This window comes from Lissotriton vulgaris, chromosome 10 (genome assembly GCF_964263255.1).
Source record: "Lissotriton vulgaris chromosome 10, aLisVul1.2, whole genome shotgun sequence".
In the NCBI taxonomy this organism is placed as follows: domain Eukaryota; kingdom Metazoa; phylum Chordata; class Amphibia; order Caudata; family Salamandridae; genus Lissotriton; species Lissotriton vulgaris.
Window position 1 is genome coordinate 447517679 of NC_141698.1, and position 18837 is coordinate 447536515.

Consider the following 18837-nt stretch of genomic DNA (forward strand, 5'->3'; position numbering starts at 1 on the left):
AACAGACCTTTTTATTGAATATATATCCTATGCAGTCTACAGTACTATAATCACAAAGAATGACTGGTGAAGGCGACAAAGCATACATTTTCAATACTTTAAATCTCCTGGTATTTTAGACAATCCGGATCATCTGTCTCTAATCATCCATTTGCAGCCGCACATTTCCCATCTAACGTCGGCCTCCCTCCCTTTCCATACACCGTACATACACCTATATGTCTCCCAGTGGTGCCACACTTTCTCCCATTTCTTGGTGCACCCCCTGCCCTCGTACATATAATCACAACTCTTGTAAGGGTAACCCATAAAGTCTCTAACTTACAGTGAGCAGAGACCCGCAATAGCTATGACACAGAGCAGACAGGCTTAATTTAGAGAAATGTCTAAAGTATTTATGCAGTACCAAAACAGTAAAATGCAAAATAATAAATATCCCAAATTGAATTAGAAAAATATAATCAAATGTAATAAACAAACAAAATGACAAAAATACAATAGGGGAACTGGAGATATGAATTTGGTTACTTTTAAGAAGAAATAGCGCCCAAAAAACACTAAGTACCAATGATAATCAATGGTCGTTGCAGACTTGGACCTAGGCACAATTTGACGCTAACCGCGATGGAGTGCTGGTCTGACACACCAACCGGGTTGGTCCTGGTCAAAAAAAATGTGCCTTCTACTTTAGTCCTTTAAGTTCAAATCCACCGCGTAGTTCACTTCTAAAGCCCACAAGGACCCCAGGGGAGACACATAGATACTCAAAGGGTGTCAGATAGAACAGCAGAGTTCAGTTCTAGCTTTATCCCTGGATCTTGAACAGAAGGTCAGGCTTTTAAGCCTTGGAATGCACTTCTTTGCCCTGGGTACAAGAGGGAGCAGGCCGTGTCCTTTATGTCTCCTCTCTGGTTACAGACAGCAGGTCCTGTACTTTGGGGGTGCCACATTTTATGCCTGACACAACCTAGTGGCAGGCATGCATTGGGAATGACTCATGGGCATGCCCTAACAAATGGGTTAAAAGTTCCTGGGGACAACCCTATTCACTTTGGGTATTTTTAAGATAGTGAAAATCTTAGACAGTACTCAACTATGTAGCCTAGGAGTGTGTGTGGGGAGTTTACTATGGTAACCCTAGTGTCCTCCTACTAAAACACTAAAATAGAGTTAAACCCCCAATAAACCCAGAGAGTGAAGTCTTCTAGAAGAAAGCAGAGGGTTCTAGCAACCGGACTGTGGATGCACAAGAGTTGTCTTGGCATCCTGTTTCTCTTCCTTTCAAGTGCACCCCCAGTGTTCTATAAAAACCCAGTAGACTTTCAAGCATGATTTGACACTATAATGTCAAAAAAGATGATCACAGCCCCCACCCATCATATTCCGTTATGTTCAGAGGTGTCCTCTCTGCTCATTCAGGTCAGCTTATTGTTTGGTCCTGGGAGGAAACATTTCACAGACTTTTTCACACCTATTTAAATATTAATCTCTAGCTAGTAGACGTTTGAGAGCAAATGCAAATTAGCATTCAGGAACTTCAGGCAGAGAAAATATAGTTGTTAAAATAAGTTTTGCTAGCTAGTCCCTTTCCTGAGATACAGTTTTGGGATTTCTAGACAGGACAGCTAGGCTACCACCGTGAAAAATAGCTTTGGGTGTCTAGTCACTGTAAGGACATATTAAAGTTACATTTCTTCATGTCCTACTTTTAAATACCTTGCACCCTGCCTTGTGGACTTCAAGGTCTACTTAGGGGCAACTTATTTATATTTAAAACCTGCTCACTTGTCAAAGGGGTTTATTTTGACGGTCGAATTGCAATGCTTAAACTGCCACAGTAAGTGCAAAATGGGGCTTCAGGCCTACCTTTATAGCCTGCCTCCGTAGTGGATGTCATAGTAGGTTCTGCAGTCCAGTAGTGATATTTAACTTAAAGGCCCTGGGTGACCCTTGTACCATGTGCTTGGGACTTATAGGTAAGGTAAATATTCCAATTAGGAATATGCCAATTCGACAATGTTTGAAGGGGGAGCACAAGCAATTTATCCCTCGGTAGCAGGGTTAAAGTGAATAGAGTTAAAACGTCATCAAAAATAGTATTGATAAGTCAGGGAGTTTGTTGCTCAATATCTTTTAAAATGAGCACGTTTTAAGACTGACTGAGCTTAGTCGGATGCCATTGTTAGATATGCACACTATTTTATACTGCAGCACAAAAAGATGATGGACGGAATGTTGAACATTGTCAAACATAATCCCCAAGTTACAGATATGGGTTTAATCCATTGTTTTATACTGAAATAACTAAAGTTCTTCCTGTACAAGTTTGAATAACCCAACTTGTTTTACCATACGCTATCATGTCACTTTGTTCCTCGCAGCTGCTGAATGATGGAGCCTGAGGGCCTAAAAGTGCGTCGAGCTGTCAGAGAAGCTATCAATATCCTTTCAGCATCCAAGGGCGATGAAGTGCGGGTTGTTGAGGCCTTGGCGAACATGAAGCAGTATGTGAGTGGAGCTGGGCCAGCCTCCCTCAGAGATAAGGAGGAGTTTGTCAGGGCCCACTTCACCTCTTTCCTCCGCTGCCTTGTCAGTCAGGCAAGCCCCGATCACTTGGAGCTGCTGACTGTGGAGCAACAAAAGGAACTGTGGGATTACTTCTTCTTGGAAGGCCCTCCTGATCAAGCCTTCCTGGTTCTTTTGGACTCCATTTGCTCAACTGGGTAAGCAGGCATTATTAGATAAGAAGCACAAGTATGCTCTAGGACTGTGAATGGTAAGATATGTAAATGTCCTGTGATTTACAGGTACCACAGTTCTTGTTTTCAGTTTGGATATGTTGTTATTTTTTAGGTAATTGTGCCTGGTGTTTCAAAAGTTAGGTATTTTCTGTAGAGGCTTAACAAGGCATCTTGTTAGGCACTGCAGTAAAAGCAAGGCTAAATGGGATGCAAATGCAGCAATAAGGAAAGGATGGTGTTCTCAGACTTCGAGCAGACCAAACCATCAGAGACCGCTTTGCAGCCACAACAAAGAAATGCACAATCTGCAAGACAAGGCCCTTATCCAGATTCAGACATTGGAAGGTGGTGACATTAGACAACCCTGAAAATACACCCCCACTGTGGTATGACCCTATATCTCCATTTGTAATCAACCAGTCTTCCTTGCCTGTTAACCCTTTTTCAGTCTTTTACCAACCCCCACTGCGATTCCAAATCTAATTTGATTTGAAATTGTGCTTTGATTTGCCAGTAATGCATTTTATGCTGCCTAGTTCAAGGTAGTCAAGGCTATTAACACCTTTCATTCTGTGTTAATATCATGCAATATGCCACCATCAGGGTCGAGCTAATTGCTTTCTAATTAAAACCATTATGGTGCTCCTTATAATGAGAACAAGAGCAGTGCTTGTTCTTCTTCAGTTCTTGGGATGCATTTCTTGTCTGCAAATTATTGTAATGCCTATTCAATCCTTTTTCTTTGCTCAATACTTCTCATTGGTGTTGTATTATTATCTGGTATTGCTAATGGTTGTTAATAAAATGTGCAGTGCATTTGGCCTCTTCCTTCTGTCCCTCACCTTAGCACTTGTGCTTTTCCGCAGGCTCAGCTTTCGCCTGACGAAGATGGTACACCTCCTAGATGTGTTCCTACAGCAAGGTGGATTGTCGGCGTTGATGTGGGAGGTCAGTCAGAAGCATGCGAGCACTGTCTCTCATCTGCAGGAAGCGATTCTGAACAAGATAGTGTGCTTGCCTGACCATGTAGCAAACCGGTTGCAAGGGGGCACCCCTTCCTTGTTTTACCCACAGAACTATTTCCCACTTCTGGCAGCTGAAATCATTCAGGTTCTGCAGAAGGTGTCAGAAGATCTACGAGGTGAGTGGTTGGGTTGATATTTTAGTTTTGTGAATATTCAGAGAATAGGATAGACTTGTGACCGATGAGGAATGGTCAAAGGGTATGTTGATCGTGGAGGTAAAGGTAATTCAGCATCTCTTGTCAATTACATTACTTCCATCAAGACCCTGGCATCTCTCAACATGGTGGGCAACAGCATCCATCTCACCACAACGTTGTTAATTCTCATTACTGAAGCTATGCTGTCTTAATTCACCTTGTTGCTGAATGATTGCTTCTACTGACTTCCTTGGTGCTTTTGCAAATCTGCTCTCTCCTTCCTAACCGTGGTCATCCTTAGCATTCAATATTGTGTCTTTTAGTCACTCTACATCAATGCTCACAGCTGCATCATCTCTTCCATTGGTGTCTCACAGCATCTATTTGCAGACAATACTCACACCTTTTTCTCAAATCCAGTCCTAACCCTCCACATCTGATAGAGACATCGAGCCTCGGATTCCTTACCTTTAAATTTACCAGGCATCAGATTGGATCTGGAAATTTTTCTTGGAGCAGTCCCCCTGCGTGCCGGCAGGTGGTGTTGGTCGGCTCTGCATGACCTCGGCGGTGGCGTCCGTGCCGGAAGTGACGTCCATGTCACCTATATATAGGTGGCACTGAAGTCAGTTCTTTTCTTTCTGCGGAAGTGAAGCACTGATCTGTGAAGACAGCTACCCTCTGTCACTCTCTGACAGGCTTTTTTCGACTTTTGTCGACCCCTTTTGGTGTCTAGGTTTTTACCTCATTTCTAGGAAGACTTATGGTTTCAAACTATGCAGCGCCTGTCACCGTGCCATGTTGATGATGACACCCGCAGGAGGTTTGCCTCTGATGCTTAGAGCCCGACCATGGTTCGAAGTCGTGCTCTGACTGCCGGGCCATGGCTCCAAAGGCTTTGAGGAAGTGGCCCCTAAAGCTACTTGTGGCCTGACAGTCGACACCACGTCACGCGACTCCTAAGGGATCTTGTTCACTGTCCCGGTCGAGAAGAAGGTCCGGGCGCCACTCCAGGAGTCCCAAATCCTGTTTGTCCAAATCATCTGAAAACTCAGGTAAGAGGAACAAATACAGTAGAAGTCGATGTGTGCTTCGACTCTGCCCGTCCATCGGTTGACATGACTGAGGAGCCTTGGCATTCTAGGCCTCGTTCTTCAGAACTTGCGCCTGGGTCGGCTTCACACCTCCCTGATTTTCTGGGAGCTGGAACGACCCCCCCCTCAATTTTTAGAGTTTTATGAGGCAATGTGCCTCATTTTTGGGTTACCTGACCCTACCAGCGCAACTTTGGGACAGTGGGGGATCCAACGGGTTCCGTGCCTGCGACTCTGTTCCCACTGCCGATGTCCCCCTATGGATCCGGGAATGATATGGTCCAGTCTGGTCATGCCGTTGTGTCCTTCCCCAATGCCACTGTTCCTGGTGCTGCTGGTGCCCCTTGGCAGTGCCAGCCTCATTCAGATCCCAGTCGACCTGGAGCCGGTACCATGTTGACCCAACTCCGATACTGGCACAAACAGAACCTCCAACTCCTAGGTCTTTTCCTGAGCCCTTTTCTGAGAGGCTAGGAGTAGGAGAAGATTAGTAGGGGTCGCTGGACCCTTTAGACGACCAACCTTATCAGGAAATGGACTGATATAAGGAATTGGGTAAGGCCAGTGGGCTGGACACCTCTCCAGATTCTGGCATGCTTTCTCCCCCTACCATGGCTATGGAGGAGGGAGCATCATTTGCTTTGGTGGTGCGAAGGGTGGCTGAGGCGCTGCAGGTCCTGTCTGCCCTGGACCCAGGAGATTGGGTGTTGGTGTTGGACTTGCAGGTGGCCTACTTCCACATTCCTGTCGTGCCTGCCTATCAGCGTTACCTGTGGTTTATGGTAGACCAGTGTCCGCGGTGATGGCGGTGGCCGCGGTTGTCGCAGCTCATCTGCGCAAATCAGGGGTTCCAGTCTTTCCCTATCTCGACGACTGACTGCTGAAGGTGGGCTCGCCCCAGGCTGTCGTCTCCCGCCTCTAGACTACGGCAAACCTTCAGCTTTCGCTAGGGTTCGCTTTCAACCTGCCAATTTCACACCTGACTCTCTCTCAGACACTCCCTTTCATCGCAGCCGTTCTGAATACAGTGCAGTTGCGGGTTTATCCTCCCAAACAGCGAGTCCAGGATATTCAGGCTATGATGGCGATGTTTTAGCCTCTATCCTGGATTTTGGTGAGAATGGCTTTGAGGCTGCTGGACCTCATGGCCTCCTGCATCCTGCTAGTGACATGTGCCAGATGGCTTATACGGGCGCTACACTGGGACCTGAAGTTCTGGGTACAGCATCAAGGGAATCTCTCCGACATGGTCCAGATTTCAAATGGAACTGCACGAGACTTGCAGTGGTGGCTGACGAACCGCGATTGGGTCAGAGGCAGACCTCTCTCCATTCCCCCAACCAGATCTCACAGTAGTGACAGATGCGTCACTTCTGGGATGGGGTGTGTAGGAAGGTGGATATCTGACTATGGTTGCCCCCAACTTTTTGCCTGGTGTTTTGCTGTTTTTTCGACTTAGTTGACCAGGGGCCCTGCTACTCAGGACCCCAGGCCCACAGCTCTCTCTGTAAAATGGATTCCATGTACCTTAGGTACATATCTAATTGGTACTGGGCCACCTTATCAGTCCCTGTACAGCATACCTTAGGTATCCAGGGCATAGGTATACCCAGGGCCTACCAGGGGCTGAAGCATGTATTATGCCACCCCTGGCTGGCCACCCAAATCTGACACAACTGGCTGCACGACAGCTGGGGCAAGGTGGTGTAATCACCCTTTGCTTTAGATATAGTATTCCTATATCTAACCCTAAACTGGACACATATATTCCTATCAGTCACTCCTATGGCAGGCCTTATCAATCCTGAAGGCAGAGTGCTTGGAATTATGTGAGATGGTGCTCTGGCATGAGCTGAGCCCATTTGCAGCTTGCGGAAACAAGTCCTAATAGCTGTTCCATGATAACGCTATACCATATACTCTTAAGTGCATTATGTACCTCGTGGTCAAATGCTAACTTTGGCATAGCATTATCAAAACATGTCGAGTAAGGTGTCATACGAATTGGAATACTAACCCCTCGCCAATTTTGGCGACGGGCTTAGCATTCCACCCTTCTAGAGGGACACGACATGTATGTAACTGTGAACCCCGGTTAAAGTTAACTCGAGCCTCGGCATCACAAAATGGATGCTGCCACCACAGACACAAGTCTGACCTCCTGCTGCTGGGAGTCCTTCCAGCGAGGAGAGCTCGGACAAAGGGTTTCCTGTCAGGGGCGGTGCTAGCACCATCCCAGACAGGGTTTTGTGTATCCCAGGTAGGCAGGGCTGAGAGGAAGGTGACTGCAAGTGGCACCCCGGTGCTCACTGTGCATATGCCGGCTCAAACCAGTTCCAGGGGCACCCCAGCCCCTGAGCTGGGGAGAGACCGGACAAAGGAGAGGGGTGTAACCACCCCCCTCCTGGTCCCACCCATGGGCAGGACCTAGTCGCGTGCCAGCCCCTTTTCTTAGAATAAAGGTAGGAGCGGACCCCCTTCCCAAATTAGATAATCTTGAATCTTGAACTACTTTCCACGAAAGGAACTCTTGACATTCTCTGAAGACTCTCCCTTGTGGCTAAGGAGTAGCCACCCTGCACCCGCAGGCACCACCTAAGCAATTGCGGTTTGCTGCACGTCCATCCTCCGGATCAAGACTGACCAGCTCGACGAGACCCGGATTCCCTGCCATCTCTGACCTCTACCTGCATCATCAGCTCAGCTGAGATTCGTGCGTGTGACGAGTCCTGAGGGACCGGCCATCTTCAAAACCTGCACGACGCTTAACCAGCACGACCGCCGAGGGATCCTCGAGTGAGTGCACTGGGGTTTGAGAAGCCCTAACCCAGAGCAGCTCCAGCACCGAAGTCCAGCCCCCCAGCATCCACGAGATCTGCGTGGGGCCCTTCTGCTTCCTTGCTGCTTGCCACGTTGTCCGGTCACTTGCCCGTTGGCTAGTGGCCCTCCTGACGACGTACCACGATGTTTTCACCGCTGGTCTGGTTGCTCGAGACTGGCCCTTGCTCCCTTCCAAAAGAGGAGCACCCCGGACCCTCCTGGTCCCCTCCAGACGCCATCTTGACTCCACCGCGTGGGCTTGCCTTTGCCAAGGCTTGTTGCTCCAATCCTGGTTCCAGCATCGCCGACAGCAGACACCATCGTGGGACAGCTCGCACCTGCAGCCTGGTCTCCAACAACGCCTCTTAGCCCGTGTGACTGCAGAGTCCAGCGTCGCCCACTCACCTGATCGCGGTGACTTCATCCGGTGCCATCCTGGTGCCCACACAATCACTGGCTAGTGATTAAGAACTGAGTCCCCTCTGCTTTCAGGCTGTCTCCATCACCGATCCAGCCTTGGATCACAACGAACATCTTCACTGGTCGCCTGCCAGCAACTTCTTCTTTCAGGCTCCATAGACTACAACGAGGATTCCCGACGTCTTTTGAACCCTATGCAGCCGCAGCCCCTGGGCTAGGTAACCCGAGCATTTCGGTGCTCCAACGCAGGTTCACTATCCAAGTGTCCAGATCCTTTTCCGTTTTAAGTCTACCTAGTCGGATTCGTCCGGAAACAGTAACTTTAGAAATACTAGCCTCCATAGACTTTGTCCCGCATCCCGCGTGAGAGCGCACACTCTGCACCCGATCTCCCTAGGCCTCCTGCTCCTAACCTTAGAGTTCAGTGGTGTAGTCCTAGCGATCCTGAAGCCTCTGGATCGAGTTACTCACCTGCTAGTATTTCGCATTCCACTTTTAGAGTATATGGTTTTTCGTGCCCCTCGGGCATTTGTGTAAATTGTGCAACTTGAAGTATTTTCGTAAGAGTTTTTTTATTGTGCTTAGCTCCCTGACTCATAAAGAGTTCAGGGTAGACTTGTTATAAATAAATATCCTTTATTTTCATAACAACTTGTGTGGTGTCCTTTCACTTGGTGTTCAAGGGGTATATGTGATGGTAAAACAGCTGGCTTAACACGCCCTCTAAAGTTTAGCCTGAAGACTGCTTTTGTCCACGCTACTAGGATAGCTGGTCTATAAGGTTGACTTACAACCAATCATCAATAAGGGTCGTTTGGTATGATACACAGTGATCACTAGAATAGTGAGCACTATATATCAGGCCAACTTCTCACATTGGTGTGCAGCGGTTGGGATTTGAGCTTGCTGTTGTTTTATCACACACGTATCCTAAGAATATAATTTGAAAGATCACATAAGTACCAAGGTACATATAACTTAGCTTAGAATACTCTGAGTTCTACTGAACCAGCTGTTGTAGTGTAACAGGGCCTAGCACACCCTGACTACAACTCTTAGCAAGGGATCAGTAGGTAAACCCATAGTGTAGGTAAGTGCACCACTTACACCTCACTAGAAAAGCATGTCTACCACAGGAGGGAACACAGAGGGCCCCCTTGTGGTTGATGACCTTTCACAGGTCACTTCCAGATATGCAGCTCTTAGCTTCCAGGAGATGAGACAATTGTGTACCTCCAGGAAACTAAAACAGGGTTCTAACCCTACCACTCCTTTTCTGATAGGTCTCTTAGAGACTTATGATGCAAGGAGGGCTTCTAACCCAGGCCCTTCTAATCCAGATGGGAGCATGCCCCCCTTAGAGGGAACCCTTGGGGACCCTGACCTCAACCTCCATGGAGCAGAAAGTGAAGAGGAGGAAGAGGAACAGGAGTTGTCAGGGGATGAGGCAGACAAAGGTCCAGTAGTAGTCAGTAGGTTCACTAGGACCAACTTAAGCATGCATGAGAATGGAACTGGGGGACCCCCAGGCCCACTCTCAGGTAGGCTTAACATTGGGGATAGACGAGTTAGGTCTCGCTCCAGAGGCTCTAACAGATCTATTCATACCCATGTCTCTCAGGCATCTTCTCAGAGAGGGATGACCATCCCCTCAGAGAAGAGAGCATGAAGCTAAGATGAGGGAAGTCAATCTGAGGATTGAGAGGGAAGAACTTGCCCTTGCCAAAGAAAGACTTGCCTTTGCCAGAGAGCAGAAATTGAGTGAGGCAGACCCCACTGGTGGCAGCATTATCCCTAGAGATAAGGACAGGAGTTTTGATACTAGACACCTGAGTAAAATAGTGCCCCCCTTTAAACAAGGGGATGACATCCACAAATGGATGACTGCTTTGGAGAGGGCCTGCACTGTCCAGTGCACCCCCCAGAGTCAGAGGGCAGCTATACTGTGGCTCTCCTTTGAAGGTAAAGGTAGAGATAAGCTCCTCACTACTAGAGCTGAGGATGCTAACAATTACCAAGTCCTGAAGAATACACTGGTTGATGGGTTTGGCTTAACAACTGAGCAGTACAGGTTGCTGTTCAGGGACACCCAGAAAACTCAGTCTCAGGATTGGACTGACTTTGTTGATTGTGCCACTAAGGCTCTAGAAGGCTGGCTATTGGGTAGTAAAGTTACTGACTTCACAGGATTGTATAATCTTATTATGAGAGAGCAAGTCTTAAATAATTGTCAGAACCAGTTATTACACCAGCACCTGATAGACTCTGATCTGACCTCTCCACAAGAATTGGGTAAGAGGGCAGACAAATGGGTCAGAACCAGGATTAGGCCTAAGAACCAAGGTGGTGACCAAAAGAAGTAATCAACCAAGCCTCAAGAGAAGGGTGGGAATTAATCTTCTGATCAAACCACATCAGGGCCCCAAAAATCCTCTGAAAAGGGTGGGTCCCAGAATCCTTCCAATACCCAAAAGAAACCTTATTGCCATGCCTGCAAACAGGTAGGTCATTGGAAAACTGACAGCAGTTGCCCAAGGGCCAACAACAATAGGAGAACATACCCCCAAGTAAAACTTCCCAGCCTCCTGTTACTACTAGTAGTAATCCCCCAGGTGGCGGGAGTGCCCCCAAGAATCTGGGTGCATTTACTTTGGGAGTTCCTGGGGACTCTGGCCTAACCAGGTCCCCTGACTTAGATACTCTTGTCTGTGATACTGACATGGGGTTTGCCAACTTCACAGCTTGTCCCAACACTTTGGACAAGTACAGACAGGAGCCCCTCATCAATGGTTCAAATGTTGAGGCCTATAGAGATACAGGGGCTAGCATCACCATGGTGACTGAGAGCCTAGTCCCCTCAAGGCAACTTATACCTGGAGCCACATACCAGGTGACCAACATTGATGGAGTGCAGAGAGATCATCCCATAGCAGTGGTAAATCTCAGCTGGGGAGGTGTCACTGGACCCAAGAGAGTGGCAGTGTCATCAAACTTGCCTGTAGATTGCCTACTGGGGAATGATTTAGAGATCTCAGCCTGGGCTGAGGTAGAGCAAGAAACCCATTTTAAAATGGTAAACCTCCATGGTAAGGTTAGTGGGGCAGTGATAGCCACAGCCCCAGTCCAAGATGTCCTCCCTGAACAGGCCAGGAGGGCTGTGCCAGTCACAGCCTTATCTCAGAAAGATTCCTTCCCTGAACAGGTTGGCAAGGCTGTGATGGTCACAGCCCATACCCAAACTGAGTCCCTTCCTGAAAAGGTTGGTGGAGTTGTGATGGCCACAGCTCAAACTCAGACAGATAATAGTGTTGTGAAGCCTGAAACTATGGATCACTCCACTCAGACAGAGAGCATTGAGGAGGAAGAGAAATCTCCCTCCCACCAGACTTTAGGAAAGGATCAGCCTCCTCAGGGAACTGATCTGACCCCTTGTGAAGGAACTGCCCCAGAGGTAGTCAGGCCTAGCCTGGCAGAACCCCTGATGTCAGTGGACCCTTCCAAGGTGGGACCCAGTCTGGAGCAGGTAACCTGCCCCTCTCTACCCTGCCTCAGTCAGCCCAGGGCTGTAGAGGTCAGGGAGGCCAGTGGTGGACCCCAAAGGCCCCCCTGTCCAAAAGAACTCCCCAATCAGCAGATTAAGGGCACTGAAGCTATTAGTCCTAGCCAAGTGAAAATAAAAAAAACTCCTGAGGGATCCCCCTTAAAATTAGTTAGGGACCTCCCATAGATGGACACTGTTGGGCACAGCCAAACCTGGGACCTAAAAACCCCAAACCTGACCTGTCCCTCCAGTAAGCCAAACAGAGGGACTCAGCCTCCAGCTTTAGGTAGCCAGAGGTTGACCCTGAGAGCTCACAGCAACTCAGTCCTGGAAAGAAAGGCATATATGGTGGATAGTGATTGGAGGAAGTTGAGCCCAACATTAGTGGAGTCTCACTTCAGTACTCCATCCCCACACCAGCCTTTTACTTTGCCAAAACACACCACAGGTAGAGATTCCCTATGGTGGAGACCCTCAGACACCCTTAGGATGAGGGATTGCTTAGTGGACCATGAGATAGGGGGTAACCATGCCTGTGCATATACCACCTCATATGGCCACTCAGGCAATATAGGCTTACCTGGTCAAGGATAGCTTTATCTCCTTTCGTTTGGGGGGGGGGGAGGGTGGGGGGGTGGGGGGTTATGTAGGAAGGTGGATATCTGACTATGGTTGCCCCCAACTTTTTGCCTGGTGTTTTGCTGTTTTTTTGACTTAGTTGACCAGGGGCCCTGCTATTCAGGACCCCAGGCCCACTGCTCTCTCTGTAAAATGGATTCCATGTACCTTAGGTACATATCTAATTGGTACTGGGCCACCTTATCAGTCCCTGTACAGCATACCTTGGGTATCCAGGGCATAGGTGTACCCAGGGCCTACCAGGGGCTGAAGCATGTATTATGCCACCCCTGGCTGGCCACCCAAATCTGACACAACTGGCTGCACGACAGCTGGGGCAAGGTGGTGTAATCACCCTTTGCTTTAGATATAGTATTCCTATATCTAACCCTAAACTGGACACATATATTCCTATCAGTCACTCCAATGGCAGGCCTTATCAATCCTGAAGGCAGAGTGCTTGGAATTATGTAAGATGGTGCTCTGGCATGAGCTGAGCCCATTTGCAGCTTGCGGAACCAAGTCCTAATAGCTGTTCCATGATAACGCTATACCATATACTCTTAAGTGCATTATGTACCTCGCGGTCAAATGCTAACTTTGGCATAGCATTATCAAAACATGTTGAGTAAGGTGTCATACGAATTGGAATACTAACCCCTCGCCAATTCTGGCGACGGGGTTAGCATTCCACCCTTCTAGAGGGACACGACATGTATGTAACTGTGAACCCCGGTTAAAGTTAACTCGAGCCTCAGCATCACAAAATGGATGCTGCCACCACAGACACAAGTCTGACCTCCTGCTGCTGGGAGTCCTTCCAGCGAGGAGAGCTCGGACAAAGGGTTTCCTGTCATGGGCGGTGCTAGCACCATCCCAGACAGGGTTTTGTGTATCCCAGGTAGGCAGGGCTGAGAGGAAGGTGACTGCAAGTGGCACCCCGGTGCTCACTGTGCATATGCCGGCTCAAACCAGTTCCAGGGGCACCCCAGTCCCTGAGCTGGGTAGAGTCCGGACAAAGGAGAGGGGTGTAACCACCCCCCTCCTGGTCCCACCCATGGGCAGGACCTAGTCGCGTGCCAGCCCCTTTTCTTAGAATAAAGGTAGGAGCGGACCCCCTTCCCAAATTAGATAATCTTGAATCTTGAACTACTTTCCACGAAAGGAACTCTTGACATTCTCTGAAGACTCTCCCTTGTGGCTAAGGAGTAGCCACCCTGCACCCGCAGGCACCACCTAAGCAATTGCGGTTTGCTGCACGTCCATCCTCCGGATCAAGACTGACCAGCTCGACGAGACCCGGATTCCCTGCCATCTCTGACCTCTACCTGCATCATCAGCTCAGCTGAGATTCGTGCGTGTGACGAGTCCTGAGGGACCGGCCATCTTCAAAACCTGCACGACGCTTAACCAGCACGACCGCCGAGGGATCCTCGAGTGAGTGCACTGGGGTTTGAGAAGCCCTAACCCAGAGCAGCTCCAGCACCGAAGTCCAGCCCCCCAGCATCCACGAGATCTGCGTGGGGCCCTTCTGCTTCCTTGCTGCTTGCCACGTTGTCCGGTCACTTGCCCGTTGGCTAGTGGCCCTCCTGACGACGTACCACGATGTTTTCACCGCTGGTCTGGTTGCTCGAGACTGGCCCTTGCTCCCTTCCAAAAGAGGAGCACCCCGGACCCTCCTGGTCCCCTCCAGACGCCATCTTGACTCCACCGCGTGGGCTTGCCTTTGCCAAGGCTTGTTGCTCCAATCCTGGTTCCAGCATCGCCGACAGCAGACACCATCGTGGGACAGCTCGCACCTGCAGCCTGGTCTCCAACAACGCCTCTTAGCCCGTGTGACTGCAGAGTCCAGCGTCGCCCACTCACCTGATCGCGGTGACTTCATCCGGTGCCATCCTGGTGCCCACACAATCACTGGCTAGTGATTAAGAACTGAGTCCCCTCTGCTTTCAGGCTGTCTCCATCACCGATCCAGCCTTGGATCACAACGAACATCTTCACTGGTCGCCTGCCAGCAACTTCTTCTTTCAGGCTCCATAGACTACAACGAGGATTCCCGACGTCTTTTGAACCCTATGCAGCCGCAGCCCCTGGGCTAGGTAACCCGAGCATTTCGGTGCTCCAACGCAGGTTCACTATCCAAGTGTCCAGATCCTTTTCCGTTTTAAGTCTACCTAGTCGGATTCGTCCGGAAACAGTAACTTTAGAAATACTAGCCTCCATAGACTTTGTCCCGCATCCCGCGTGAGAGCGCACACTCTGCACCCGATCTCCCTAGGCCTCCTGCTCCTAACCTTAGAGTTCAGTGGTGTAGTCCTAGCGATCCTGAAGCCTCTGGATCGAGTTACTCACCTGCTAGTATTTCGCATTCCACTTTTAGAGTATATGGTTTTTCGTGCCCCTCGGGCATTTGTGTAAATTGTGCAACTTGAAGTATTTTCGTAAGAGTTTTTTTATTGTGCTTAGCTCCCTGACTCATAAAGAGTTCAGGGTAGACTTGTTATAAATAAATATCCTTTATTTTCATAACAACTTGTGTGGTGTCCTTTCACTTGGTGTTCAAGGGGTATATGTGATGGTAAAACAGCTGGCTTAACACGCCCTCTAAAGTTTAGCCTGAAGACTGCTTTTGTCCACGCTACTAGGATAGCTGGTCTATAAGGTTGACTTACAACCAATCATCAATAAGGGTCGTTTGGTATGATACACAGTGATCACTAGAATAGTGAGCACTATATATCAGGCCAACTTCTCACATTGGTGTGCAGCGGTTGGGATTTGAGCTTGCTGTTGTTTTATCACACACGTATCCTAAGAATATAATTTGAAAGATCACATAAGTACCAAGGTACATATAACTTAGCTTAGAATACTCTGAGTTCTACTGAACCAGCTGTTGTAGTGTAACAGGGCCTAGCACACCCTGACTACAACTCTTAGCAAGGGATCAGTAGGTAAACCCATAGTGTAGGTAAGTGCACCACTTACACCTCACTAGAAAAGCATGTCTACCACAGGAGGGAACACAGAGGGCCCCCTTGTGGTTGATGACCTTTCACAGGTCACTTCCAGATATGCAGCTCTTAGCTTCCAGGAGATGAGACAATTGTGTACCTCCAGGAAACTAAAACAGGGTTCTAACCCTACCACTCCTTTTCTGATAGGTCTCTTAGAGACTTATGATGCAAGGAGGGCTTCTAACCCAGGCCCTTCTAATCCAGATGGGAGCATGCCCCCCTTAGAGGGAACCCTTGGGGACCCTGACCTCAACCTCCATGGAGCAGAAAGTGAAGAGGAGGAAGAGGAACAGGAGTTGTCAGGGGATGAGGCAGACAAAGGTCCAGTAGTAGTCAGTAGGTTCACTAGGACCAACTTAAGCATGCATGAGAATGGAACTGGGGGACCCCCAGGCCCACTCTCAGGTAGGCTTAACATTGGGGATAGACGAGTTAGGTCTCGCTCCAGAGGCTCTAACAGATCTATTCATACCCATGTCTCTCAGGCATCTTCTCAGAGAGGGATGACCATCCCCTCAGAGAAGAGAGCATGAAGCTAAGATGAGGGAAGTCAATCTGAGGATTGAGAGGGAAGAACTTGCCCTTGCCAAAGAAAGACTTGCCTTTGCCAGAGAGCAGAAATTGAGTGAGGCAGACCCCGCTGGTGGCAGCATTATCCCTAGAGATAAGGACAGGAGTTTTGATACTAGACACCTGAGTAAAATAGTGCCCCCCTTTAAACAAGGGGATGACATCCACAAATGGATGACTGCTTTGGAGAGGGCCTGCACTGTCCAGTGCACCCCCCAGAGTCAGAGGGCAGCTATACTGTGGCTCTCCTTTGAAGGTAAAGGTAGAGATAAGCTCCTCACTACTAGAGCTGAGGATGCTAACAATTACCAAGTCCTGAAGAATACACTGGTTGATGGGTTTGGCTTAACAACTGAGCAGTACAGGTTGCTGTTCAGGGACACCCAGAAAACTCAGTCTCAGGATTGGACTGACTTTGTTGATTGTGCCACTAAGGCTCTAGAAGGCTGGCTATTGGGTAGTAAAGTTACTGACTTCACAGGATTGTATAATCTTATTATGAGAGAGCAAGTCTTAAATAATTGTCAGAACCAGTTATTACACCAGCACCTGATAGACTCTGATCTGACCTCTCCACAAGAATTGGGTAAGAGGGCAGACAAATGGGTCAGAACCAGGATTAGGCCTAAGAACCAAGGTGGTGACCAAAAGAAGTAATCAACCAAGCCTCAAGAGAAGGGTGGGAATTAATCTTCTGATCAAACCACATCAGGGCCCCAAAAATCCTCTGAAAAGGGTGGGTCCCAGAATCCTTCCAATACCCAAAAGAAACCTTATTGCCATGCCTGCAAACAGGTAGGTCATTGGAAAACTGACAGCAGTTGCCCAAGGGCCAACAACAATAGGAGAACATACCCCCAAGTAAAACTTCCCAGCCTCCTGTTACTACTAGTAGTAATCCCCCAGGTGGCGGGAGTGCCCCCAAGAATCTGGGTGCATTTACTTTGGGAGTTCCTGGGGACTCTGGCCTAACCAGGTCCCCTGACTTAGATACTCTTGTCTGTGATACTGACATGGGGTTTGCCAACTTCACAGCTTGTCCCAACACTTTGGACAAGTACAGACAGGAGCCCCTCATCAATGGTTCAAATGTTGAGGCCTATAGAGATACAGGGGCTAGCATCACCATGGTGACTGAGAGCCTAGTCCCCTCAAGGCAACTTATACCTGGAGCCACATACCAGGTGACCAACATTGATGGAGTGCAGAGAGATCATCCCATAGCAGTGGTAAATCTCAGCTGGGGAGGTGTCACTGGACCCAAGAGAGTGGCAGTGTCATCAAACTTGCCTGTAGATTGCCTACTGGGGAATGATTTAGAGATCTCAGCCTGGGCTGAGGTAGAGCAAGAAACCCATTTTAAAATGGTAAACCTCCATGGTAAGGTTAGTGGGGCAGTGATAGCCACAGCCCCAGTCCAAGATGTCCTCCCTGAACAGGCCAGGAGGGCTGTGCCAGTCACAGCCTTATCTCAGAAAGATTCCTTCCCTGAACAGGTTGGCAAGGCTGTGATGGTCACAGCCCATACCCAAACTGAGTCCCTTCCTGAAAAGGTTGGTGGAGTTGTGATGGCCACAGCTCAAACTCAGACAGATAATAGTGTTGTGAAGCCTGAAACTATGGATCACTCCACTCAGACAGAGAGCATTGAGGAGGAAGAGAAATCTCCCTCCCACCAGACTTTAGGAAAGGATCAGCCTCCTCAGGGAACTGATCTGACCCCTTGTGAAGGAACTGCCCCAGAGGTAGTCAGGCCTAGCCTGGCAGAACCCCTGATGTCAGTGGACCCTTCCAAGGTGGGACCCAGTCTGGAGCAGGTAACCTGCCCCTCTCTACCCTGCCTCAGTCAGCCCAGGGCTGTAGAGGTCAGGGAGGCCAGTGGTGGACCCCAAAGGCCCCCCTGTCCAAAAGAACTCCCCAATCAGCAGATTAAGGGCACTGAAGCTATTAGTCCTAGCCAAGTGAAAATAAAAAAAACTCCTGAGGGATCCCCCTTAAAATTAGTTAGGGACCTCCCACAGATGGACACTGTTGGGCACAGCCAAACCTGGGACCTAAAAACCCCAAACCTGACCTGTCCCTCCAGTAAGCCAAACAGAGGGACTCAGCCTCCAGCTTTAGGTAGCCAGAGGTTGACCCTGAGAGCTCACAGCAACTCAGTCCTGGAAAGAAAGGCATATATGGTGGATAGTGATTGGAGGAAGTTGAGCCCAACATTAGTGGAGTCTCACTTCAGTACTCCATCCCCACACCAGCCTTTTACTTTGCCAAAACACACCACAGGTAGAGATTCCCTATGGTGGAGACCCTCAGACACCCTTAGGATGAGGGATTGCTTAGTGGACCATGAGATAGGGGGTAACCATGCCTGTGCATATACCACCTCATATGGCCACTCAGGCAATATAGGCTTACCTGGTCAAGGATAGCTTTATCTCCTTTCGTTTGGGGGGGGGGGAGGGTGGGGGGGTGGGGGGTTATGTAGGAAGGTGGATATCTGACTATGGTTGCCCCCAACTTTTTGCCTGGTGTTTTGCTGTTTTTTTGACTTAGTTGACCAGGGGCCCTGCTATTCAGGACCCCAGGCCCACTGCTCTCTCTGTAAAATGGATTCCATGTACCTTAGGTACATATCTAATTGGTACTGGGCCACCTTATCAGTCCCTGTACAGCATACCTTGGGTATCCAGGGCATAGGTGTACCCAGGGCCTACCAGGGGCTGAAGCATGTATTATGCCACCCCTGGCTGGCCACCCAAATCTGACACAACTGGCTGCACGACAGCTGGGGCAAGGTGGTGTAATCACCCTTTGCTTTAGATATAGTATTCCTATATCTAACCCTAAACTGGAC

General features: G+C 49.0%; 1 protein-coding gene across 1 annotated transcript in view; it reads left to right on the forward strand.

Annotated features, from left to right (window-relative positions):
* The window catches only part of TELO2 (telomere maintenance 2), a 603857-nt gene that overhangs the window by 20425 nt on the left and 564595 nt on the right, over positions 1-18837 (forward strand). The window contains exons 2-3 of the mRNA XM_086941299.1: positions 2382-2723; positions 3608-3882. Of these exons, the coding sequence (XP_086797425.1) occupies positions 2389-2723; positions 3608-3882 (610 nt within the window). The 5' untranslated portion in view covers positions 2382-2388. The remainder of the gene's footprint in view (positions 1-2381; positions 2724-3607; positions 3883-18837) is intronic.